The 27073-nt window shown below is 40.1% G+C and overlaps 2 protein-coding genes across 5 annotated transcripts in view; one reads left to right on the top strand and one right to left on the bottom strand.

The window, feature by feature from the left end:
* The window catches only part of FNIP2 (folliculin interacting protein 2), a 44770-nt gene extending 23682 nt beyond the window's left edge, over positions 1-21088 (top strand). For 2 of the 4 annotated variants that reach the window (XM_042871258.1, XM_042871261.1), the window contains exons 4-18: positions 319-419; positions 499-570; positions 1221-1321; positions 1481-1570; positions 2766-2837; positions 3477-3606; positions 6199-6400; positions 6969-7057; positions 7904-8050; positions 8197-8366; positions 11569-12895; positions 13595-13751; positions 14941-15141; positions 18553-18668; positions 19365-21088. In XM_042871258.1, coding sequence (XP_042727192.1) covers positions 319-419; positions 499-570; positions 1221-1321; positions 1481-1570; positions 2766-2837; positions 3477-3606; positions 6199-6400; positions 6969-7057; positions 7904-8050; positions 8197-8366; positions 11569-12895; positions 13595-13751; positions 14941-15141; positions 18553-18668; positions 19365-19443 — 3054 coding nt within the window. In that variant the 3' untranslated portion in view covers positions 19444-21088. The remainder of the gene's footprint in view (positions 1-318; positions 420-498; positions 571-1220; positions 1322-1480; positions 1571-2765; positions 2838-3476; positions 3607-6198; positions 6401-6968; positions 7058-7903; positions 8051-8196; positions 8367-11568; positions 12896-13594; positions 13752-14940; positions 15142-18552; positions 18669-19364) is intronic. The other 2 variants (XM_042871262.1, XM_042871260.1) reach the window with 1 other exon arrangement.
* A 4991-nt stretch (positions 21089-26079) lies between these two features.
* Positions 26080-27073, bottom strand: part of CUNH4orf45 (chromosome unknown C4orf45 homolog) — a 29598-nt gene continuing 28604 nt past the window's right edge. Inside the window, exon 4 of the mRNA XM_042870510.1 lies at positions 26080-26227. Coding sequence (XP_042726444.1) covers positions 26080-26227 — 148 coding nt within the window. The remainder of the gene's footprint in view (positions 26228-27073) is intronic.

Below are 27073 nucleotides of genomic sequence, written 5' to 3' on the forward strand. Positions count from 1 at the left end.
GAATGTTGCTGGACATGAAGCTGGTTTTCTTTGGTGTTGTTTGTTTACTTCAGAAGTATGGTAAATTGCCTTATTTCTTTCTGGAGTCACCCCAGGAAGAAGTGTAACAGTGAACCCTTTGTGAGCAAAATCAACCGTAACTTCACTGTCCTTGATTGTACTTGAATTCACTGTGTGAGAACCTCACCAGATCTTAGTTTTCATGGGAAAGAAGAATTTGTTTGTATTCTCCGTGCAGAATTTATCGTTATAACACTACTTGAAATTGAAGTAATATTGAAAGAGTCACTACTGACTCTTCCCTTCTTGACTGTGCAGTACACCAGACCAGCTTCTGACGTCAATATGCTGGGAGAAATGATGTTTGGCTCAGTGGCAATGAGTTACAAAGGCTCCACCTTGAAAATTCACTACATACGGTGAGTGTCCTTTTCTGTGGTGTGCTCTGTCATGTGCTTGGAACTGATGACTCACTGAAATGGCTGTTTATCCTTTCAGCTCTCCCCCACAGCTGATGATAAGTAAAGTCTTCTCAGCCAGGGTAGGAAGCTTCAGTGGAAGCAACAACAAGTAAGAACATCCTTTTTTTTTTTTTTTTTTTTCCTTGGCACCCTGTTTCCTCTCCAATGCTTTTGTCTTTCCTTCGCCTTTCTTTTTGTAGATCTTCTGTCACTGCTTTTAAAGTTGATTTAGCTCAAGTGGAAAGATGTAGAAAACTGAAAGTGGAGGCTGTATTGCCAAGAAGTGTTGACTCCATAGATGTCTGTCAGGCTATTCAAGTTCCAAAAAAAGGAAAATGTAGTTCCTGCTGCTAACTTTATCCAAGGCAACGAGCTCCAGAGATTACTTATAGTTTCAAAACTTCTGTCTCTTCCTGCTGCTAGAAGCATGCCACCCTGTATGTTGAAGTAGCTTTATGTCCATTCAGTTTCCTTTAACATTAACAGAAGAGGTACTGTTTCTCACTTGTTCCCTTCTTGTCTCAAAACTTGCAAATTTAAATAAACTCAAGCCCATGGGTGATTTGAAGAGGGGAATTTACATAGAATATCACTATTTCCTTTTAGTTTCAGGAAAACGTACTGGTTCCTTCAGTTTTATTGTGAAATTAATCTTCAGCTTTTCTTTTTTTTATATAAAGAGAACCTACTCTTCAAGCTGATATTAATGACTGTTGATCAAGTTAGAAACTTCCTGCTTTTCACTTGGTTTTCTTATAGCCTACAGGATAGCTTTGAATACATTAACCAAGATCCCAGTCTTGGAAAGCTGAGCTCTCATCAGAACGGCTTGGGTACCTGTCGCAGTGGAAGTAATTTAGGTAAACATTCCCATATTCTGTGTCTTTCTGATACCGTGATACCATCTGTTCATTTAGGATTGGTTTCTTTTTTTTTGTTTCTCCTGTGCATCACCTTTTTTTTTCTTTTTTTTTTTTCCCTTTGCATTGTATTTTCTCTACATTGCTTTTGTTTCCTAGGTGTGTTACAGCTGTGTAGCAGCAAACTGCTGCAGGGTGTGTCTGAAGGAGGTCCCCTCCGGCTCATCCGCAGCGCTTCTTTCTTTGCAGGTTTGTGTGGAATGCCAACCAAAGTGTGACCCATCCATAAGCACACACAAATTCAGCTCTTTCTGAATCCTTGCAAAGAATGCATAATCGCTCTCTAGAAATAGAAAGGGCTGAGATGTGAAAGCCAGCAGAGATCTGGCTCTATACTCAAAATTTTTCTTCAAAAACCAACCAACCAAACAGAAAAACCTAGATGGATTAATTGTTTTTTCTTCATCTTTTCTTTATAATTCCAATATTTATTTTGTACAGTGCATCTAATATTGAATGAGCCCTTACGTTTCTTAGAGAACTGCTGCCTTCCTGCTTTATGGCTGATTTCTTGCTAGTGTGGAGGTGTCTTGCTTTTTCTTTTTTTGTGCTTTACTACTTCTCCCCTTCCCCCCAAAAATGTACCTATTATAACATATATATAATATATATATAGATATATATATGTGACAGAGGGCTTTCAGTATTACTTCTTGAGCTAAGTGTCAGCAGCTTTATGGTTTTTACAATACCAGTTTCTTTTAATTTTCCAAAAATTAAGACTGCTTCACATAGTGCCCTTTTACAGCCTTGTGATGATCCATGCAGGTGGGTAGATACTGGGCTTAATTAGTTTTGTTAGTGGTTAAAAAGAACAAGGTGAACTAAAATGCCAATGCATTTCTTCACAGCCTTTGCAAATCTTGCATGCTCTACAATTCTGGTGACTCCACTACTAACACCTCAACGTAGCACAACAAAGTGAATATTTCTTACCCGTGAGACTTTGTAGTTAATAAATCTACTGCCTGGAGAGGGAATCAGGAGCTTAAGGGACCTCATGTTTGGCTGTTCCATTGTAACACTGACTTCTGTAAAATTACAATCTTGCACACAAAACAAATGTCAAGATTAACAGGTGGGAGTACCACCTGTCCACTTTATCAAAGTGGATCTGATTTCTGGTGAAAGAGAATTCACATTCTTAAGCTTGTTAGAGAAAGTTTTAGATTGGGTAAGTAACTCATTTCCTCTGGTAAAATAAAATGAGTATGGAGCGTGGAGTTTGCTACTGCCTCTGCTCCCAACATATTGCTTATTTGAAGTATCTTTTCAGGATGTAACTTGAGTATTTTCTGACCTTTAATCTTAAACATTCTTTTTTAACGCTGACAAATAATGCAACAAATTAAATAAGGTTTTTGTATTGATCTGTTTGTTTTAGCTCATAGTACACCTGTCGATATGCCCAGCAGAGGACAAAATGAGGACAGAGACAGCGGCATTGCTCGGTCAGGTATCTGCTGTTTGTTTTGTTTGCCTACTTTTGACATGATGTTGCAGTTCTTTGACTTGTAGGATCACCTGGAATTTAGGTGCCTTAAGAACTGAAATCCAGTCTTCTAGCATCTGTTGAGTTTTCTTTCTGCTTTTGTCATAAGCCTTTATGCAAGAATATTCGTGATTATATATATATATGTTTTTTAGCTATGACTTTCTGGCTCTTTACCAGTTTATAAGCATAGAAAGAACTGGCTGGAACATCCTGCTTTAGCAAGGGAAGAGAAGAGAATTTAGCACAGAGCAGAAAGAGGAGGCTGAGAAACCAAGAGGTCTATCTAGTCTAATGGGAGTGCAAGCACCTCTTATCTCAGAATACTTTTACTGAGAATAAGACTGCTTTTAGTTTGTTCTAGCAGGGAAGATCTCTGACCCTGTAAGTAGCATGTCCTAAGATGAGAATAGTTGTTGAAAATAATCATGCCACTTTTTGCAGTGAGTGAAATGAAAACTATTCTAGCTGTATCACAAAGATCAGCAAACAAGAACAATATTTGTGTGAATTTGTTCCCAGGCAATGTATAAGGAAAAGTGTTTAACTGACACTCGGTATAATTCAGTATGTGTTTGCTTTTTTCCCTTCTTTTTTTGATAGCATCTCTGAGCAGTCTTCTGGTTACCCCTTTTCCATCTCCAAGCTCTTCATCATCATCTTCTAGCAGCTATCAACGTCGTTGGCTCCGAAGTCAGACAACCAGTTTAGAGAATGGAATTATTCCAAGATGGTGAGTATCACACCTTTCTGCTTCCCACAGTTGCTTGGTAATAATTTAAGCTAAATAGATCTCAGGCCTCTTTTCTTTAAAGTGAGACATTGTGGTTTAAAAAATACTGGCAATTCATTCTGACTTGTCCTTATTATGTAAGATTGCCTATAGGAGGAAAGATTTTAACTGAATGTGAGCTACGAGGCCTGATTTGAAGTATACTCATTTTTAATGAATAGATAGGCTGTGTCAGAAGACCTCATTCTGGAAAGTAAACTGTTTCTGAAGGAACAATCAATTGAGATGAAAGCCTGTAACAACACCTCTGCCTTAATTATGCTACGTTATGATGAAGTCTGACTACTGAGCGTTTACTGAGATCTTGGAGTAATAGCCAAGTAGTGGCTGGTTCAGGTGTGACTTCTGCCAAAACAGGAGGAGGAAAAGAGCTGTGATTTAAAAACAAAACAAAACAAAAAAAAGACTGGCTTCTGTTTTGGAATTTTAATATCTTTTACAGCTCAGTGGCACAACAAAGCATGGAATGCAGCACATCTTTTGTAGCTAATAAGACAAGAATGTGCTTGTCAGCTGCAAAATAGTGAATGAGTCTTGATTATCTGCTCATGTGTGCTGGTCTACCTGCACCCAGAGACAGTGTGGAATTAGTGGAGAGCTGTGAGCAGTTTCTACTAATTGGCTTGTCTCTCTTTGCTGTCTTTGATTAGGAGAATCTTAAAAACTGCTGGCTGAAATGCAGTCAGTCAAAAACACCTTTTGTTTGAAAAGCCCAGTTTGAAATATGTCCTTCAGAGTCCACTGCTTTTCTTACTTGCAACCCTTTCAACCCTTTTCTTGGGTATTCTTGCAGAAATATTTGTAATGTTAATTGTGCAGTTGTGCTCACTTAGCGATCATGCTTTCTAAATCAATCACACTTGCAGTTGAGAATGAGCTAACAAACATTTTGCTTTCAGTAAATGGAAATATTATTTGTCTAGTTTCCTAGAGCAATAAGGCTATGCGTATATGCAAAAGAAGTTAAAACATTGAGAGGAAAATGAATTATTTCCTCTTTGAAATAATTGAATCCAATACATTAAGAAACAGAAAGTGTTGTTGAAGTGTTAGAAAAATAAAACGTGTTAAAGGAAAGTGGGCTGATTGTTCACTGAACTGTTACAGAATCACAGAATGGCCGGGGTTGGAAGGGGCCTCAAGGATGATGAATCTCCAACCCCCTGCCACATGCAGGGCCACCAACCTCCCCATTTCATACCAGCCCAGGCTGCCCAGAGCCCCATCCAACCTGGCCTTGAACACCTCCAGGGATGGATGGGGCATCCACAGCCTCTCTGGGCAGCTGTTCCAGCACCTCACCACTCTCTCTGTAAAGAACTTACTTAAACACTACCCCACTCCTACTGGGCTTGTTATTCACTAGTGGGAATAGCTTGTTTTTATTCTGTGTTGGAGAATCCATGCTGTAGAAAGATCTCAGAAACAGGGCATTATTAGTTCAACTGTCTGGAATTACCTTTGGCTGGGGGTTCTTTCTGTGCCAAAAGGCCTCTTTGTAATACTTGTTTTACAGTCACTTGGTGGAGAAACAGTAGGTTTCTGGCTGAATACTTCAATGACAACAGAGCTTGCATTTCAGTTTGTACAGCCAAGACTCTACAGTTTCAGTGAGTGATGTTTTAGGCCAATAGCTCAGAAAATGAGATGTGTGGCTGGAACTTCGTGTGGCCATTGGCAGACAAGCTAGATCAGCTGCTTTGTTGAAAGGCTTTTCTTGCAGCCTGCGATTCTTCCATTTCTGTTCCTGGGAAGCAGTACAAATACTTGTGATGTTTCTGAGATGTTCACTGACCCATCATTTCCAAACTTCCTTGGGAATTTTGTCTCTGCATGCAAGTTCCTGAAGTTCAAATGAGGTTGTGTTTTTGTCTTGAGCTCCAGTTTCCCACAGACTGTTTTTGCTGGGGTTTTGTTTTGTTTATTTTTTCCTGTATTCCTGGACTTGTACCTTTTGTGGTGAGAAACTTTTGTGTATATAGCTTTAATAAACCAATTAAACTGTAAAGCACTTATTTTTAGAATAAGCCTAGAAAGAAAGCTTAGGATTCAGGCTTTCATCTTAATAATTGCTCCACAGTGGCTTAGAAATGTGACAAGTTTCATTTCAAGATAATTTTGATATTGAAAGCTTTCAAGCATTTAATTATTGCACACTGACATTGTAGATTTCACTCCCAAACGAAGTCCAGAAGTAAGCTACTTCTCTAAAAGCTGCTGCTACGAATGTGTTCCTGTTCCTGTGGCTTTTTCTTGTCTTTACTTACAGTTCTCTCCTTATAGTTCCTCAGTGTGGATTAAAAGCAGTTTTTCAGTTAAAACATTCCTTCCAAAAGAAATTTGGACAATATTGTTCTACTTACTGGTATAATACACGTAAAGATAGTTTTTTTTCAGGTTTATGTAAATAGTCAAAGGAGACCAAAGAATAAATTTCTTTGTAATGTATAGAGCTAAAGATAGAAGACAAATGACTTATCTGTACTTAGTTAACTGTTCCAAAAAAACAAAAACAAAACAATTATTTTTTAGGTCAACTGAAGAAATGTTTAGTATGGCTGATGAGAGCTGCAGCTCCAATCCTGCAATGGTCCGGAGGAAAAAAATTGCCATCAGCATAATCTTCTCCCTGCCTGAAAAAGAAGATGCTCAGAGGAACTTCCAAGATTTCTTTTTCTCTCACTTCCCTCTTTTTGAATCCCACATGAACAAACTGAAGTATGCAATAGAAAAGGTACAGAACGCTGGTTTCTTTTAATGTGAAAACAAGTGTCGAACAGAAGGAAGAATTCTAGAGACTGATAGATGAAGAGTGGGAGATGCGTGGTTTGAAGCTTCCCTCCCTCCTTATCCATGCAGTCTTGAGCCTGTGCCCAGTGTTGGAATTTAGCATTTGCTGAAAAGGAGGTGTGGTTTCCTTTCTAGTCAGAATGAAAATGGAGAGTTTTCTGCTATGGGTGCCTTTTCTTTTGTTCTAGTCATATTTCACTGAGGTTGTCCTGACTCCCCAGAGACTGTGGAAATGATGTTCTATTCTTTTCCCGCTGTTACTAAAAGAGTGACACCAAATTTGTGTTGCTGCCTTCCCCTTACTATCAGCAATGGGTTATTATCTCCCCTTGTTTAGTTCTAGGATTGGTCTTTCATGACCAGATGGAGGGAGGTTGGCAGCCATTGCTGTCCTGAGTGGCTGCATAACACTGGGGCTAGATCTCAATTATTTTGACATGTTTATGAAGCTTAAAAAATGAAGAATGCCAGTCCTTTAAGAAGCTGTTTTGTGTCTTTAACTCTTAATCAAGGCCATGATCTCATGTAGAAAAATAGCAGAATCCAGCCAGAGAGTGCAGGTTTATATCAGCCGTGTCATGGATGCCCTGGGAGAATTCAGGTGAGTTGATGGAATTCTGACTTACAAGGAGAGCTGTTCTCACACGTCTCTAAAGATATTTGTCACTTTGAATCATAAGCAATTGGTTGCAGGGTTTTGTAATTTAACCGGTCTTGAATTTATTGTGATTTTGTGCTGAGTATGGCATAAATTTTTCTTAGAGAACTTAAACAAAACTGTCTTAGCCTTTTTCTGAAGGAAAGTGAAACAGACTTTGTTTTGCTCAATTGCACTTTGGACTGTCAGTTCTTGAAGACTTTGTCAAGATTTGACTTTTGCTGATGTCTGTGCAGACAAGTGGATTGATTGTTACATTCAGGCAGATCACTTGTTTACTCCTAACTAGATGCTGGGCAGTGGAACTGACAGGAAAGTTGTTGTGAACTTCTTTTTGATACCTGGGGGAGAAAGGGACAATCACACTTGAAGGAAGGCAGGCCAACAGAGAGACAAGGCGTTGGTGGAATGTGGGTTCTGGAAGTCCAGAACATGGGATGAAAGTGCTACAACGAATAGAATGTTGTTCCCCCCACAGTACATGATTTGCACTTCTCTAAGTACAAATTCATTCTCTAAATACAAATTCACAGAGGAATGCAAGAGAAGAAGGAGATGTGATTTGTATGAAGACACTGCTATTTGCACACAGATTTGAATGGACTAGTTTTGTGGGACACTGGTAATTGGAGATGTTTTCCAGGCAATCACATTTTCTGTCTCCTAGCTTTTACATAAATAAAAAGCACTGGACAACAGAAGAGAAAATGTTCTACTTGTATTTGCAAATTTGATATGTACATGTTAACACCTGATTTTGGGGGGATTTCTTTTATTTTTTTTGAGCAGAATTACCATCTGGAACCTATATTCTGTTCCAAGGATTGCAGAGCCGGTGTGGCTTAATATGATGTCCAATACCCTGGAAAAGAACCAGCTGTGCCAGCGTTTTCTTAAAGAATTCACATTTCTGATAGAACAGATCAACAAAAACCAGTAAGCTTAATCTTCCACTCCATACCTCCCACCAGTGATATTTCCTGAGAGCTTGTGTGCTACTCAGGGCACGTGGATATGTTCAAGCATTTAATGTGATGTTCTTTACCAGTGTTACTTTGGTCACGTTATCTTCTTTTTCCTAGGTTCTTTGCTGCTTTGTTAACTGCGGTGCTGACGTATCACCTGGCTTGGGTCCCAACAGTAATGCCAGTTGACCATCCTCCTATAAAGGCCTTCTCTGAGAAGCGTACTTCGCAGTTTGTGAACATGCTGGCAAAATCCCATCCATATAACCCTCTTTGGGCACAGCTTGGTCAGTGAAAATTTGAAAGCTTCAGTTTTCTCTATGACTAACATCCACTCCTCTTCCGTAAGCTGCTTGGAAGCGTGAATTCCTCCGTGTCGTGTTAAAATCAGGTGTTGTTTCTCAGGCTAGACCTGGACTGCTATGGCTGAGCTTCATTGTCATTGCTGTCCTCTGCCACTGACTTGAGGAATTTGAGTGGTAATAGAAGTCCGGATGACATTTGCTGATTTTCTTTGGTATAAGCTGGGCAGAGTTACAAACGGATGTCTTGAATCAAGCTAAGCAAGTGTATTTGGACATCTGTTAGTATGGCCTGGTTTTCTCAGTTGTTCTCGGTAACTCTGCTTGGTTAGGTAACTTCTTTAGACATCTTCAGAAGGCTGCAAGTGCTGGGAATGACCTGAACAGCCTGGGAAGAATAAAAGGAAATAGGCTGGATAGAGAGAATACAGTTGGGACTGTCCAGGCACCCCTTTTCTTCATAGAGCCAGCACGGACACCAAGAGGCAGAGAAAAAGTCTAGCAACTAGCAGTGCCTCCATTCATTCAGAGTTACAGGAATGGGGCTTGGGATAGGATTTCTCTTTATGCCCAGCTCCTCGCTCTGTTCTCTAACATAACACAGCTTACAAATTATCTTGATACTGGGGATTAATTATGTCGAACAAGTAGATGAAAGAGAGCTGAGAGAATAATGCTGCCAGTGATCAAACCTTGAAAATTCTGGTGGGCAGCAGAATTGTTGGTGGTCTGGGCAGCAGGTGTGAATTTTGCATCACATCAGCCTTAACTTTAAATGATGTATTGTATTGGCATATGAAGTAACACATGGGCACACTGTGGGCTATCAGCTCTTTCTTGCTTATTGTCTAGCTTAGTTCTCCGCAGTCATTGAGAAACTAAGAATTGTTACTTCAGAGATGTAGTTGTGGAATTGTTTCCTGTTGTAGCATGTCTTTAAAAGGTAACACAGAGTAGTAATGGATTAGATTTCCCAGGGAGGAAAAAGACAGAAGCTTGCTCAGGGTGTTGAGGATGAAGCCAAGCTGGAGGTAAACAAGCTGAAGTGCAGGTGTGAAGTGGGCAGTGGGTCTTATGGTGACTCCCAGAGGTACGGCAGGTGACTTGTCAAGAAATGGTTTCTTCCTCTTGCCATCCTAAGCTGTGTGTTGCTACCAGCCCAGATGAACTCTCAAAATGTTTTCTGACTTGGTTTTGTTCTTTCAAAGCCCAGTAGTAGTATCGAGTGGTTGCAGTAGCTGATGTGCGAAGTAAGATGTTGCCCTCTGCTGGTCTCTTTCTTTAGAAAGGGGGGGAAAAAAAAATAATTATGAGGCCTAAGGCTTTAAAATGGAAACGATTTCTTGTCGAGTATTTTTATGTACCTGCTTTTTCCACCTTCAAAGCTATGTTCCCACTATGTACTGATTGCAATTACATATTGGTACAACTGTAAATAAGACAGTCTTTTAAATGTCATCTTCAATCTAATGTGCTTCACAATTGTATGTTTTGATGACTGCAGTTTTGAGTTTTACTGTCTTATTAACGTCACATTTAAAGTAAATTGTGCAAATGAACACAAAGCTTGAATCTGATTTCCGTAGTAACTGTGTTCAACTTGAAAGAAAACATCTTCTATGGCCTTGCCAAACTGCTAGCCCTCATGGCCTGCCTGGCACTGATTTTAATGAAATTCCAATTGCATAGTCTGTAGCTCAGTTTGCAATACTGAGGAATCAATGTCCTTGCATGTTAATCTGTGGGACTGTATGCAAGAGCACCCTTACCTGGGGGAGGACAGGATTAGCAGTGCCTCTATTCTCCAGTGCATTGCTTGCATCATGGGAATTGACAGATCTTGGCAGGGGAGACTGCAAGTGAGAGTGGTGGAACAACTGTCTCATTGATGCTTCTCCTGCAGGAATGAAGTCAGGAGCCTTATTGCTTCTGAGTCCTTTATGGCTCACAGGAGGTTAGGCATGCACTTTCTTTCACTGTTTTGCCTTCCTCACGTTGAAACCACATTTACTCTTGCTCTTGGTAGAAATCTTTCTAAAGGTATGATTGTCTCATTTAATGCTCTTTCATGAGGTCTGTACAAGAATTCTGGCGGGATACTTGGTTCAGAACATATGAGCAGCCCTCAGTAAGTACTCAGTACTTAGAGCACTAATCTAAGTTAGCTGGCAGCTTACAAAGCCCAAACTGGAGAAACTGGGTTTCAGTGTGAACACTTAGATTGCCTATAGAAAATAGAGCTTTTGGTAGCAATTTCCCATCTGCTGTGTTAACAGGCAGTGCACGTGTCTTGAGTTAGTTCATCTTTATTTATAGTAGAGTATGCAAAAATTGCCTTATTGGCTGTTTGCCTATGTTTATTTCTCTCAGAACATTGGGTGGAAACCCTCCAGCTGATAGAAAATAATAGGCAGCTGGAAGATAAATACGTCTTCACAACGAAGGTATTGAAAGTAGAATACAGTGGTTGTTTTTTCTTTTGGAATAAAGGAGCATTTTTATTTCAGGTTATGTCCTAGTACCCACCTTTCACATTATAGTTGTGCTTTGAATAGTGAATATATCCCCTAGTCCTCCTCTGCTCTCTGCCAAAGTAAAAGGTTCCTACTTGGAGTCAACCTCGCTAACATACAGAAGCACATGTGCCTTGCCCAGTAAGGAAGGGCTTATTTTATTTTATTTTAATCTCATTTATTAAACTGATACTGGATCTTTCTCTGTTTTTTATTTTATATCTCAGTCCTGAAAGATACAAGTTCTCATATAGATAGAGTCTATATGTTTAACTGAAAGGGGAAGAAAAAGTGACTGCAATCAAACAGAGTATCTTTGTGAGGGGAATAAAAAATAGCTAGCAGTGAATTAGGAAATAGCGTAGCTGGCTTCAGAGAGAGACTTTTTTTCTTCTTCACCATCTGTTATGTCAATTTCTACATGATAATATCTTGTAACCATTTTATAAATAAAAACCTGAACAGGAAGAAACTGAATAATAGCAGCCAAACCCTCACAAGAACAGCAGAAACCTTCTGGATGCGAACCAGGTGTGGGAAATGTGGAGGGATTTCTTTTGTTATTCTGTGCTTTAGGCTCCTACAAATGACCATGAAATAAATTGTCTGTTTGTGTCTGTAGTGAATGCTGTTTCAAAATGAATTCCATGTGACATTCTTATTTTCCTGTCTAGGTGATCTCTATGGTGCCATAGGCTCTCCGGTTAGATTGACTCGAACTGTTGTTGTTGGGAAACGTAAAGAGTTGGTGCAGCGCTTGCTCTATGTTCTAACTTACTTCATTCGGTGCTCTGAGCTACAGGAAAATCAGCTGACGTGGAGTGAGGCAGTTGGAGAAGAAGAACAAGTGCTAAATGGAAGCAAGATCACAACTGCGCTAGAGAAAGGAGAGATAGAAGAGTCTGACTATGTCGTTGTCACTGTCAAAAATGAACCTGCTCTTGTGCCTCCAATCCTACCTCCAAAAAATGATCCAAGTAAGAACCATACTGTTGCAGAGTGGGTCTATAACCCAAAAGGCACTTGCACTGTGCCAGCCTCTTCAAAAGAAAAGAAAGAAACAATAGGACAAGTCGGTCAGAATTCTGAAACATCTGTCGACGGTCTAACTAGCACTTTACATAAAGGAGCAACTGACAGTGGGGAAAGAGCTGTCGCTGATACAGGAACTGTGCCCTGCCACTTTGAAGAGCCATCTAGTTTGGAGGATGTAACGGATGTAAGGAAGAACAAAAGCCAGAACGGAAGAAAAGTGGAAAAGCGGTTGTCTGGTAGGTCGTCTGCTTTACCTTGTCCTGAAAGGTCTGGCCACAGGAGTTCACATTTAGAAAAGGTCACCTTTCGGATTGGAAGCTCTGCATCACCAGAGTCAGACTTAGAAACTCGAAGGAGAGAAATGGAAGAGAATCTGAAGGTATTGAGAAAAAATCCAGAGGTAATAATACACTGTGCCTCCAGTTCTACAAATCTGACTGTGGGTGCTTCCCAGAATCAAAAAGAAAGCTGTGAAGCTGCCTCTTTGCCATACAGTAAGCATAGTGTTTGTTATGCACGGATCTCATCTTGTGAGGGGCAGGGGAGTATGCTTAATAACCAACATATGGAAAATAAAGGAACTGAAGTAAATTTAAAGAACACAGTTTCGGGTGAACTACTTTTGTCAGTTGATAACGTAGAAACTGTAACGTTGCCAAGCGTAAAAGAAACTAGAACTTCATGCTCTGGCAAGCTGGAGAGCTATTCGCCAGGCTGTGTAGAGGTAGATTCTTCTGCTGTCAAAAAAGAGTCCCCTAAACTAGGTGCTAAAGATGTCCCCTGTGGGGATGCTAGAAGAAAAACCCCTTTCAGAGTTGAGGGGGACATTCCAAGGAATGAGAGTTCAGACAGTGCTCTCGGAGCCAGCGACGAAGAAGGTGACTGTTGTATTCCTGATGGAGTGCGTCACGATAACGTCAGCAAGCGACCTGAAGAGTTTGCAGAAGTGGAACTTCCTTTACCAAGGTAAAGGAGTTTGAGGGGAGTCAAAAGCTGTTGGTACGTTAAAGGTGTTCAGGATTTCAAGTCTGAAGCCTGCTGGGGTGTTGATTAAGTTGCTTGCAAACAAATCCATAACAGACCCAGGTAGTGTATTTCAAAAAGATGACCAAGACCAAGCTGTCATTTGCAGTGAACTTTTTTGACCGTGTTCTTCAGATGTTTAATGAAAGTGATGAGGCTAATTGCCTGAAACACTTGGTGTAGGCTGTCCTATTTGAAGACAAGCAAACTTCAATGTTGCTAAAACTGATGATGACTAAATGCAACTTTGAATAAGAGCATCCCATCTGAAAACCTCTGATCTTTACAGATGCACGTGGAGCTTCCTGATGCATGTTAAGTAGCTAGAAAGATATTTTTGCTGCTTGAGCTGAGTTTGAGAACTCAAATTTAGCAAACCTGTTAAACACAGTAAGGCAGGGATCATAGATATCACAAGTTCCAGTGCATGTAGATTTGCCTTTTCTGAAATTTGAAGGAATCAGTACAGCACTGAAGTTACAAAATTATGGTTTCAAAGAGTAATTGATTCACAGTATTTTTAGTAAAATTATTAAAATTTGCAGTGAAACCAAGCGGAGGGGGTTAATCAAACATTGTTATAATCTGAATGGAGTCTGTCAAGCAAGAATCCTAGCTGCTTTCTATTTTTTTTTATTTCAGGTCAAACACAGTCAGCAGACAGTGTGTGAAAAACTTTGGGAGATCACTTCTAGGTGGTTACTGTCATACCTATGTGCCTGATCTAGTGCTGCATGGAGTAAACAATGATGAAAAACTGAAGCAGTGTCTACTAGCTGACCTACTTCATGCAATGCATGTGAGTGGAAGTACTGCTCTGAGTCATAGCGGAAGTTGCTGGTATTACTGAGAAGCTCCAGCAACGTGGTATTTTATATACTTTATTTTTTATATTTTATTTTATATACTTTAGAACTTGCTTTGTTTTCTGTTTGCTGGTTCTTAACAGCCACACCTGACACATCATCCTTCTTGAAAGAAAGCTCCTTAAATCACTGCATGAGAAACCTATTCACACAAGAATCACTTTTTTTCCTCGTATTCTCTTCAGTTTTCCCTTAAAAGATAAACACAGGGAAAAATGGTTGCAGCTTGAAGTTACAAGGGAAAAAAATATCTGCAAAACCACTTATTTTCAGTCACAATTAGAGGCAGTTATCTGTATTTTATGAAGGTGTTAAGTGAGCTGTTGGAGACAGCTTGCCACTGAGTGGCATTTGTTGCAAGGCAGATAAGTCTTGTGGAAGCTTGTGTTGTACTAGACTGTAGCAGGAATGACTGACTTACTAAATAAAGTTAGTTGACTGCAGATAAGATCTTTGTGATATTCTTACTCTTAGGTACACCAAATGATTAATTTATCCTTCACTAAAGTAACATTGAGTGCATCTAGTGTGCAATTTTACATATTTGTCTAGTGATTGCTCACTGCTTCTTTACAGAGCAGTTAAGAGTTATCCTGCTGGAGTGACTTCAGTGCAGTGTCCAAAATGGTGACGTGTGCAATTTGTTTTTAAATGTCAAATTGCTTTAATATGACACTGTTTCTTTGTGCACACGTTATCTCTGTTCTGCATAGTGAAATCCCTGACAAAGGTGAAACATCAAATTTACTTTCGTTACAGCTGCATCAGTGTAACTAATACCCCATTCCTTTTGAAAGAACTTTTTCATTGAAGCTGGAATACCATTAGTGAAGAAAAAGTATTGGAGTTGAGATTCTGAAGCTCTACTAAAAAAACTATTTAAATGCCTTTATCAAATTGACAGCTTATACTTAACGGTGTTACTGGATGTCAACTCTCTCTCTGAAACTGGTATTCTGTCTCATTTCTCTTGAGATAATTCTGTTTTCCTATTGGACAAAAACATTCATTTGGATCACTTTATTATCCCTTGCCACAACGTGAATGAAAGTGGGGCAGCAAACTAAGTTGTGGAAACATGTATGCAAGCATGGCATAATGTTTGTCTTGTATCTATTGCAGCATCCAGTGCTAGATGAACCAATAGCAGAAGCTGTCTGTATCATTGCAGACACAGATAAATGGAATGTACAAGTAGCTACAAGCCAGAGAAAAATGATGGACAATATGAAGTTAGGCAAAGATGTCTTGGTGTCAAGTCAAGTATCCAGTTTACTGCAATCAATTTTACAGCTTTATAAACTCAACCTCCCAGCTGACTTTGTAAGTATTACTTTGCTGAAAACCAAAGCTAATGAAAATTGTTTAGCTTAGTTAACAAGTGCAGTATTTTGTGTGCTGTGTGTTTTAGTGGCTCCTGTCAGATAATAGTTTATTGACGTAGGTAAGTTGGTGTAACAGATTTGAAAACAAAAAACAAACCACAGACATGCTACAGTTCAGTTACTCGTACTGTTTTTAACTTCATTTGTGATTAACTTTATTTGTAATAGGTTAAAATCAACTGCTTCGAAATAGATGTGACAGAACTAAAGTTACTTAGGCAATTTTAGCACGGCCCTCACATATTTATGATTAGGGTTGTTAAATTTGACTTAGATTTTTTTTTTTGTAGTTTTCCCAATTCCCTACTGTTGGAAGCTTCTGTCTACCTAAGCCAGTTTCTACCATACAGTTTTCTGTTCTTGGGCAATTCTTTTTTTCAAACAACAGCTAGTGGATGCCTTCTCTCTTCCCTCCAAATATGTATACCTATGCATGTCTACCTGACCTTTCAATTTCATGCATATTCTAGCCAACTCTGTCAGTCAGTCCTGCCTCAGATCACCTTGCTGACATGCTTCCCACTGGATTCCTGGGAGGATACTGAAGAAAACCCTTTGGGTTGCAGCAGAGGACATTATTTTTTCTTATACTGCATAATGCTCTTCCTACAGCATCCTCTCCTGTCCTCAGTAGTAGAGTTCATCCAAGCAAATGAGTGGCTCTTTCTGAATTGCTGTGATCAGCCAAAACAACAAATTACCCACAAGCATGACAGCAGTTTTATAATTTTATAATACAGTTTTAAACACACCATTATATCTGGGGAAAGATTAGGTGTGTAAGTAATAGGAGTTTAAGTTGTAAGTAAGCAGAATCAGTTTGTTCTACAGCACATAGCCTTGAAAAACTTTGTAGGAAGCCTGTGAAATGACTGGACTAGTAGATGGAATGGAATGATGGAGCTCAGTATTAACAACTGTAAATAGTGTTAGTTGACTCTGTTTGGGATAAAATTAGTGGTATCGATTATTTTCAGTTCTTGAAATCAAGTACTGGGGCCAAGAATGTGAATGTAAGTGCCCTTTCAGGATTCTTTTGGGCACTGGAAAGCCTGTGGGATTGGTTAATTGTAGTGCTGGCATTGGAGCACCTTACTTTCTGGCAGTTTTGAACTCATTAGTTGGTTCTGCAATGGAAGTGTTTTTTTTCCACTATTGCTTTGGGATTTTTTTTATATGCAATTTCTGTATGCTTTGACGAGGTGGAGTATTTTTATTTCCTTTTCTAAATGAACAGTTGCAGTAAAATGACAATCATGGACACTTGTGATGTTTCTGTAGTCTGCGTTAAAGATACTTTGGTTCTTCTGTCAGATTGTACAGATTTTTGCCAGCAGGAGCAGAATAATGAAAGAATGGAGAATTGGTCCTCTGAACTCCAGGGGGAGAAGTGTGGCTCTTCTGTCATGGTCACGCTGACTTAAGTTTGGACAAAAGTGTATGCACTAGTATAGATCAAATGCTTACGTGATGCTGTATGCTTGCAGATTCCTTTAGAAGCACAAGCCTGCAGTCACTTTTCACGTAATAGGGTTTCAGTTTGTTGTGGTACAACAGTAGTCAAAACCCAACCTGAGACTGAAGGAAGGTCAGGTGGTGGTGTCTTGGTGGTGCTTGAGGCTGGCAGCTGTCCTGTAGAGAGCTTTGCAGTATGCCAGGGTGAGAGGGTAGTAGAAACTGCAATTGTTGCTTGCCAGCAGCATGTCAGAAGTTTCACCTGCTCTTTGCAGCTCATTTTGAGCTACTCCTGTGTTTTTAAATGTCTTCAATTTTTTTTATTCATTTGGTCAACGAGAAGCCACAGAGGAAGCTGAATGTCAAAATAAAGAAGACTTAGGACTTATTTATTGTGCTTTGCTTACATGATTATTTTTTAACAAAATGGATGGAGATCAAAAGGAAAAAAGTATTTTCTTTAGCTTTCAGGAATAACAGATTATTTTATATAAAGAATCTCTCAAGACAATGTGCAGGTTGCCTTTAGGTGCTTCCTCAACTTTAAAGTAAAAGAGTATCTGTAATTGTTCAGTTCTAGTGTACTGGAGTTGAAGTGTGTGTTGAACTGCTACTCTGGGAACCAGCAGCATGTCTTCCTGAAGCACTGGGGGAGTGCTAACAGGCTTTCTGCATTAGTGTTACCTGTAATGGAAAAGATAAGAATGGCTTTAGGCTAGAATCCAGGGGTGCTATTATAATTATAATGGCTTGGGTGAAAACTGGCTTGAAACAGACAGATCAAACTGCTGTCAGAAAGCTTTTGCCTTTCCTCTACTAGTGGCTGTTATTTTACTGTTATGTAGCGCATTTGATCAAACGTCTCTTTGCATTTCACAATTAAGACCTGATAAAAATTCACAGTATCGTTAGGAATCTTTAACTTGCTCAAGACCATCAAAAAAATACATGTTAGGCTACCTACCAGTAGGAGTCTTTTTTCTTTTTTTTTTTTATTTAATTAGCAGAACTGCTTTCGCAGGTTCTCATTTCTAATGCTTATGGTTTCCATTAAACTTAAACTATACATAGAACAATGGCCTGAAGATATTTACTGCTGTTTCTAATTGCAGTCTCCACCTGCTGGATGATTATGTATTTGATAATATGAGGTTCTGCATGTGCTTCTTGTTTTCATCTTCTGGAGCTTGGAGAACCGAACTAATTTAACTTCTTTTGAAGCGGACATCCCTGTGGGAAGAAGGAATATGTTGAATTGAGTTACCTTGTTTTGATGCAAAATACGTGATAAGGCATCCTACCTGCTCACCTTATGAGTCACTGAACCACACAGTAACGTAAGGGGCATGTAAGCAGCCTCTGGAGATCACCTAGTCCAACCCTCCTGACAAAGCAGGTTTCCTACAGCAGGATGCCCAGGAAAGCATCCAGGTGGGGTTTTGAATATCTCCAGAGAAGGAGACTCCACAACTTCCCTGGGCCACTTGTTCCAGTGTTCTGTCAGCCTCAAAGTAAAGAGACGTCTTCAATGTCTTCAAGTTAGATGCATAATGAGATGTCTTAATTGTTTGTAAGCCTGTTTAAAAACAGGTTGGCAAAACGCTGCGTCTGACTTTGAGGAGAGTTGGTTGTGTTGGGTGTTGTTTCTTTTTGACTCTTGCAACAAGTTTGCTTCCTAAGAAAAGTGGAAATGCTCCAATTCCTTGAGGTGAGAGAGGCTGGTGTATTTCTTTTTTTTTCAAACTTGCCAGCAGAACTGTAACATCCTCTCCACTTTTTGGAGTGGGGACTTGTGACGTTTTCTTGCTAATATGTGTCAGTGCATTGTTGTAGCTAATGTCTGTGATGCTGCAGTTTTTCAAGTCATTCTGAAGTTTTTGGTCTGTGTTTACAGTGCATAATGCATCTTGAGGACAGACTACAAGAGATGTATCTCAAAAGCAAAATGCTTTCAGAATATCTGCGAGGACATACAAGAGTGCACATAAAAGAACTAGGAATTGTATTAGGGTGAGTACTGTAGATATCAGTCTTAGCTTATGGTGAAACTTAAACCAGTTATTTTCCTTTACAGTTTCTGAATGTAATCATTTTGTTCCCGTGGGGACTTGCTGCTTATTCCATATTTAGCATTCCCCTTCTCTCACGTGTCTAAAAGCGTAGAAATAATTTCCAGTGAGCCATCTGAAAATCAGCAGGCAGTTCAAAAGCAAGACTTAATCATTAGTCATTCTTAAATCTTAAGAATGAAGAAAGTTTCTGATTTGGTAACTGTGAGGTCGTCCAAAAATGGTACTTGAGTAGAGCACAAGCTTTAAGGATGCACCTGCTGTGAGAACAGAAGAGGAAGGGGCAAGAAGTGAACATACACTCTCAAGAAGATAGTTTTAGCACTGCGGTTAAAACTTCATTGGTCTTTATCCCAGCTGTTCAAGATCTCATTCTGAGAAGTGTAGCTTTAAATAAGGAGACTAGTAGGTTTTTTTTCTCACTCAAATGATAGTGTGCTTCTTGCTCCTTTGTTTTTTGAAGCAACTTATGCTTTTGTTGATACGTTAGGAACGAATCGCTAAGCAGTGGCCTTGGTTACAGTAAGACACTTAGAATTTCCTTAAAATGGATGAGGAATATCCTCTTGTTTCTATTCTTTTGTGTAAGTGATTGTATATTTTAAAGTCTCTTTTTTTTTTTTTTTTCTTCCCCCAGGATTGAATCCAATGACTTGCCTTTGTTGGCTGCTATAGCAAGTACTCATTCCCCATATGTTGCTCAAATACTCTTATAAATTAAAATCTCAGGATAGTCATTCCCTTAAAATAAAGAATACGGGCATGTTGGAAGAGGAACAGAGGTGCCGAACACTGGTAAATGGGAACACTGAAAAAAGCAGATAACTGTACCTTCTACCACCTTTCCATTCCAATTGCAGCTGGATGTTTGGTTGGAGGACACCAGTTTACATAACATAAAAGGCATTCAGGTGTTTCTTATAATCTCTCTTCTGACTTAGTGACTGCATCCTTGCATTTTGTTTTGAATCAAAGGACAAAAGCTAACACTATGTGGCAGACTGCGAGCTGCCATCCAAAACGCTGCTCGAAACCATGAAGTAACAGTTACAGAACAAGTGGGCTGGAAAGGATTTCCACACAGTGTACTTCTGAGTGTGGTGTATGTTTCTTTGCTGGGGAAGAAAAGCTGTAAACTATGTATATAGCATTCCTATACACAAGTGTATTAGACGGAACATGATTTTCCTGCAGAGCAAAAGCATGATTTTGTATAGTAAAAGTGACCAGCTCAGAAAAGGAATCTGTTTTTAGCAGCCAAATGTTACCTGGAAATGGTGGTGTGCGTGAGGTGATGTGACTTTTTCCTTGAAGGACAAGAAATGAAGAAAGCTGCCGCTGCTTCTCTTTTAATGAGGTATTCAAATGGCTTATGAGTAGAAGTAATTCTACCCCGAAAATGGAATGAACTTCTGAGATTCTTTTGTAGGAAAGCCTTATGGAACTTCTGCCACAAGTTTACATTTGTTACTGATGCAACTTCAATACCTTTTTGAGTTTCTGTATGAATTTAACCTGTGTCTTGGTGTCATCAAGTATTGCTATCCCTGAGGAGTGTGACTTTGACAAACTTCTGTATGATCCCAGTGCTGTAGTGCACGTGTGTACACACGTACACCAGTCCGTTGGCACCAACTGAAGACAATCTTACTGGGGGAAGAATCTTTATGGAACCTTCAGTCGAAAGTATTACTTCTTTCTGGTTATTAGTTGGTCATGCTAGGTGTAAAAGGTGAGCATTGCTTCAAGTCAGATGAAATGTAGAGGGCGAACCCCCCTGATGTTTGCTATTAATATGAATGTTTGCAATTATCCTTTTGGATTCTACAGGAATCTTAAACTGTCATACGGGTGCCTTTCCTTAGTAGATTAACTGCTTTGAGACCAGAAACTACTTCTCCATGAGTCGATACTGACCTTCTATATTTCTAGAAAGCAAAAGGAAATTTTGTATTTTACTCTTTTCATGTTGGTGATAACATGAATGTAAAACAAATAATAATAATGCATAAAGCACTGTTGAGCTGGATGTGAAATCACGGACCAGACTGAGGAGAGGAAAGAAATCAAAAAAAGCATTCTTAAGGAAAAGGAAAAATAAATGTTGGACCATTTTGTTCTGAGCCAGCAGGAGCGAGGTCTGAAATTGACAGCTTGCAAGTGAGTCGCTGGCAAAACAATTGTTTGGGAATAGCAAGCTGAGAAACTTCTGGTCACCAGTTATTTGTTGTCCTCATTGGTGATTGGAGATTTTTAACACTGAAGGGATGCACTTTTATTAAAAGTGGTTTTATTTCATACTACCTTGATGTTTGGACTTTTCTACAGTAAACTTTAAATGATTTGAAACTATGAAATGTTCATTTTGTGAGTTGTTTAAATGTGGTTGGGGTCTTGATTAACCTCGTGTTGCTTTTTGAGGGGAAATGGGTAGGCTGGCTTACTGTGAGAGGGGTTGTTTCCAAGTAGAGGGATACCTAATATTCTCATACAGAGATTCTAAAGCTGTTCCTTGTATGCTGGCTTTCTGATCTGACATTCCAGGTGTTTCTTTTATTGTATTTTCATAGACTTGCCTCTAGCCTACAGAGGCTACAATCTTTCTGTGGTTCAGGTGTACTCCTACCACGAATAATTAAGCAAATTTTTCATATCTTTGGTCTGTGAATCCTTGTATCTACTGGAAAGCAAGCTTTTCTCTGCATCTGTTTGTTAGCAGATTTCATTCTATTTCGCAAGGTCAAAACCAAGTGAGAACCATAGAGCAAATCGTGTATTCCTGAACTGTCCCTGTATGGGGAGCCTGTGGGTGCATGTGTGTAGGACTGTGAAACTCCTTCCCTGCGTGTATATAAAAATTCCCATGTGCTTCTTCTTTTTCATGTCCTTCTTAATTAATAGCTGAATTTATTAGAAGACAGTTTCAGTTCTCCTAAGGCATTGGTAGGCTTTTTAGCTGAACAGACTGACAGTTTTTCAAAGTGTGCAGAGACACCTTTGCTGTCATAGAGTTGGCTTTGACTTCCTTAGAACGCACTTAGTGATTTCAAGGCTAATGCTGTCACAATTTTTACCACACAGATTATTAAAAAAAAAATCAAATTAAAAACACAAAAAATCTGCCTTTTGGCAAGGCATTAAACTAATCTAGGAGTGGCATGTGTGCTGATGGTCCAAGTGTGTGGATTTCTTCAGCCCAGGCTGAAACTTTATAGTTCTTGCTGCTTTCTCCAACATGTTGCTGCTCTTCAGAAATCATACGAAGAACTACCTGGTTCTGACAGTTCTAGTTTGGGGAAGGGGAATTCAACGTGAGATCTCTTTATTACCGTTAAAAAGGTTTTAGTCTGAAGAGAGTTGAATACATCTCTCTCCCCTCCACCAAATGTACTACCTCAGTTGATGGGATTCCACCTTCTAGGGCTTTTTTGACTCAGTCTTTAACTTGTTTATGGTAGCATCTTGCCATTTATGTGACGTAGTATGGCATGACGGGGCAGTAGGTGTTTACAGATGCTGTTAGACATCTTATAGGGCATGTTTCTGTTTTTGTTATAATTGAATGAGGTGATATGAATGTACAGAGGAGCTGAAAGATGATTATGTAGCTTAGTTTTCAAAAACTCCAAAGTTTTTATCAGTATTATGTAGGTTTCTCTGTAAACTCAAGAAATGCATACTTTAAGTGGGAGTGCACACTCTTTCCAAAATCCCACGTAAAAGCAGTTTACACAATGCAGTTTCAGAATGTATTTTTTCAGGCAAGGCTCAGCATTGCTACACAGAGGGGAGGGATGAACTACTAAATTTCGTAGCATTTCTATGAGCTCCTTAACCTAAAACAATACCAAGATTGAATTATTTTAGTTTCAATTAGTACTTTCTGATTTAATGTATGCAACTGTCTTCTCCCCAAAAGAAACAAATGCATACTTATTAATTCATATTTCTAATTACATCTGCAGAGTAACAGATGGGACTTTGCCACCCCCTACTGAATGCCTTTTTTAAAAGTCAAAAAGCCTTTTCCGATGCATCGAACTCTTATGTATATAGTTTACACAAAACGATCAGTTATTCCTCAAGTATAAATTCTACTTGAGTTAAAAGGACCCGGATCAAACCGAAGTCTGAACTGCTGAATGCACTCTAGATGTGTGGTTTTTTTATATCAAGTATGCTACTTTGTCATACACAGTAGGATTTCCATAGAGATAAAAACATGTGTTGCTATTTTGCATGTTTGGAGAGCACAAGTTTTTTTTTAATTTAGGAATGACTGAATACTGATGTCAGGCTACATGTTTTTGATGGCTTTTTTCATATAGTTGTTTATGTACATTGCCACTTTGGTCTATTTCTCTGCGGCATTTGGTGCAATAAACTTTCTGAAATTAATGTAATTGGCATTTGGTATCTTCTTTCTTAAAATGGACTTCTGAAGAAGTTGTGCTTGTCGGCTAGCGGTGCATCCTGTTACCTGTTAGTGACATCAGTGAGAGCTGCAGGAATCGTCCAGCTGGAAGGCTTTCCAAGCTTTGAAACATGAATACCATTCGTAGCGTTGGAAGCCTTACTCTGTTTATATGTGGAAGAAAAGATCTCGAGCAGAGTTTTGCTTTCCACTGTTCCTTGCAGTTAGTTAAGACCCTGGCTGTTGCTATAAGTTCTTCAGAGGTTCCATGTGTGTGGTTGGCACTGAGCTCAAACGCGTGTGAAGAGGGCTGTCAGAAGAATGCCACTATTGCACTGTATGTCCTTTTTCTATTTTGAAATCACTCAGTAACAGAAAGTAAGTGCCACTGTGTGTGTACCCGAAAATGAGATTGTTGGTGGGCTTAAGCAAATGAGTTTGGTTTTGGTTTTAAACAAGGTAGTCTTCAGTTTCTCAAACTCCATGAGCAAAGTTTCAGCTTAGTACTCCAGACTGAAAAAAGCACGTGCAGCATCCATCTGATTTTAATTTGTGAAAGCTACTCCATTTCAAACTGTCAGCTGGATGCTGATTTAAAAGCAGTTTGGATGCGGTGCTCAGGGACACGGTTGAGCAGAGAGCTGTTAGAGTTAGGGTAATGGTTAGGTTGTGGTTGGACTTGATGATCTTTAAGGTCTTTTCCAACCTGAGCGATTCTATGATGCTACCTAGAAGGCAGTGAGCAGCTCAGGCCGTTAGGGGCTGGGGATCTGCAGAACTCTTCAGGCTCTGCAGCTTACTGGAAACTCCTTTTTGTCAAGTAAAAATGGAAATTCAACTGGAATTATGGTCAATATCTCTGAACAGGTGGGGCTGTCAGTGTGTAAGCACTTCTCCAGTAGACTGACATTTCAGACATTTGCTTTGTTGACCAAGCTAACAAGAATTGTGAGTAAAACAATAATAATAATAATAATACAACCAAACGAAAAGAAAGAAAACGCACACTTTGGTGTCAAGGACATTCTGCAGTGCTGTGAATATATCTGCTGGCTTTCTGGTCTGGCTGCAGTGAATATCGGCATGGAAGCATTTGGAAATATATGTACTTATTTATGGTAGAAGGTACTAAATGGTTGTATACACACAGCTGAAGTAAGGGGAAATGCCTGCTGCGTTGTCTGCTACCACTCCTGTTTGTGTGTCTGCAGGTATGGTGATGCTCTACAGTTATTAACTAAATTTGGTGTCTGTTTTTTTTTAGTTTGAAAAGTCCATTGAAACGACAGCATTGTGGTGAACTGTAACTCTAGTCTAGCTCTCCACTTGGCAAATTGTGTAGCTGCCTTCCTTCTGTGCTCAAACGAGACTTTCTCTTGCAGCAATTTAATACCTAACCACTTTAACATGGGGAAAACACTGTTACTGTGTCCAGCCTTTTATTTCTGTCATGCTAGGTGCATCTGCAAGCTTCTGTCACATGCTCTGGAGCTCCCTGGCTCACTTGAGTGCAAGTGCAGTTTTCCTGAATGGAAAAAATGTTGGTGATTCTCTTCTGGATGAACAAGTAGAATTTGGCTCATGTAAATGCTAGGATAAGGTGAAGGAAGGGGCAGGGCCCTCAGCTAGGAGCAGGAGAAAAGCACTGAGAGAGAATCCAACTTCTGATGTCTTTGATAGCTGTTGATCTTTGGGTTGGCTCCGTGGTTTGCACGGTGCAGGAACCTTGGCTTCTACTCAGAATTTGGATGGTCCCATGGAGTTTCTTTGGTCTGACATAAACTATTTAAAAATATATAGATACGTATACAGTGTATTTCTGCTGTTGCAAACAAAAAAACCCACATCTTAAATAATTAATGTCCCTTGTAACTGACTTGACCCATCTTCCTTTTCAACAGATGGTGAAGGGAATTGCAGAACCAGTGAGGAGATTCTCCTTATGCTACGTAATGAGGAATTGAAGGCTATAGCAGACATAAGTAAACATGAACAGTGCTGCAAAGCAACCAAGTCTTGTGCCAATACTGTGCGGTCTTTCTCCCACTTCACTAAATGAGGAAGTCCTATAAAACAGCAGAGTTTTCCTATTCATTGTTCACACACTGTATCCTTTGGCTTTCTGTGTTTATGCAATTGAAGAGAGAGCAGGACTGAGAATGCTAAATGGGATTTTGAGCATAAAGGACATGCAGCTGAGTGATAAACCATGGGACTGTGACCTGCAAGGCTTCCAATCCCATATAAAAATAGCTTAAGTGGCCACATGCTAGTAATCCACATGCTGGAAAATTACTCTCATAATAGTTGCAGTCACTTGGCTGTTTGGAACCATCCCAAAGCTAAAACAGTTTAAGCAGTACAAGTAGCATCTTCTCTAGAAATCCTAAAGGTCAACGCAAGGCCAAAGGGCTTAGGAGTGACAGTCGAGCACTTAAAAATAAATATAATCTCATAAACTGTTTTTCATCTGCTTGGAGCTTTGGAGATTCCTTTGTGATCTAACAAAATGGTGTTAGACAGAGGGCAAGCTCCCATGAGGAGTCTCCCACTGCGACAGTAAGCCTGTGGGAAGAGAAGTGTTTGTGGATGCAGAAATACGGGTTGATTCAGAAGGCTGAGGTCTTCCCAGAGCCGTGCTTGTGGATAGGAGTGTTGCTGTTTTTCTCTTTTGGCTCCATAGAGTTCCTTAAGGTGGCTAAGTCTCCTAAAGCTTTTCCCTTCAGCTTTGACAACTGTAAGCCTTTTGAATTTTTTAAACTGTTTTTGGTTCCCTACGGCGTGCGACTCTTTTGACGTTTAGTTGTGTGGCTGTGCTTTGTGCGATATTGGTACTCGTATGTTTCCAAACCAGCAAGATTCTCTTTCCATTTGCAGGTTGCAGATAAGGGTACTGCAGCCGTGGTGCGGGGGTCTGAATTCTGCTGGAGAAGACGCCTCACCTTTTTCCTTGGTGCTGGTGGCTGGGAGGAGCTTGGATCATGACTGGCGCTCGCTGTGAGGAGCCTTTGTACCTGCCCAGATCCCAGGCCAGCCGGGCCCGTGCGCCATGGCCTTGATGTTCAAGAACACAGGGAGCTGGCTGCCTAGTGGGAACATAGAACAAAAACAGAGTTAGTGCTGAGAAAAAAAGTTGTGGTTTTTTTTTTTTCCTCTTTGGCTCATTGTTTTTAATAATGCCTTGCAGCCCCCTGTAGGAGCTTAACTGCCATTTCATCTTGCAGACATCAAATCTGATGACCTGTTGAGCAGGGCCTTCTGCATGCCTGCCTGAGGCAATCGTAGAATCACAGAATGGCCTGGGTTGAAAAGGACCACAGTGCTCATCCAGTTCCAACCCCCTGCTGTGTGCAGGGTCACCAACCAGCAGCCCAGGCTGCCCAGAGCCACATCCAGCCTGGCCTTGAATGCCTGCAGGGATGGGGCATCCACAGCCTCCTTGGGCAACCTGTTCCAGTGCCTCACCACCCTCTGGGTGAAAAACTGCCTCCTAATATCCAACCTAAACCTCCCCTGTCTCACTTAAAAACCATTCCCCTTTGTCCTATCACTGTCCACCCTCATAAACAGCCATTCCCCTTCCTGTTTATACGCTCCCTTCAAGTATTGGAAGGCGACAATGAGGTCTCCCCCAGCCTTCTAAACAATCCCGGTTCCCTCAACCTTTCCCCATAGAAGTGCTCCAGCCCTCTGGTCATCTTAGTGCCCTCCTGTGGACTCGTTCCAAGAGCTCCATGTCTTTCTTGTACTGGGGGCAACTCCCAAAGTTGGTGAGGAATTGACCCAACTGTGTCACTGCCTTACCATGAGGCATGTAACTTAAACACCAGTGTTTCAAGCGAGTTGGCCAGGCTCCTGGCATTTAAAACATTTGTGTTAAGCCCAACCATGGCTATACCCTGCAAGGGAGGTAGCCTTCACTGGTTTTCCAT

The sequence above is a fragment of the Lagopus leucura genome, unplaced genomic scaffold (assembly GCF_019238085.1).
Source record: "Lagopus leucura isolate 7727_CA_CO unplaced genomic scaffold, USGS_WTPT01 Super-Scaffold_100004, whole genome shotgun sequence".
Taxonomy (NCBI): domain Eukaryota; kingdom Metazoa; phylum Chordata; class Aves; order Galliformes; family Phasianidae; genus Lagopus; species Lagopus leucura.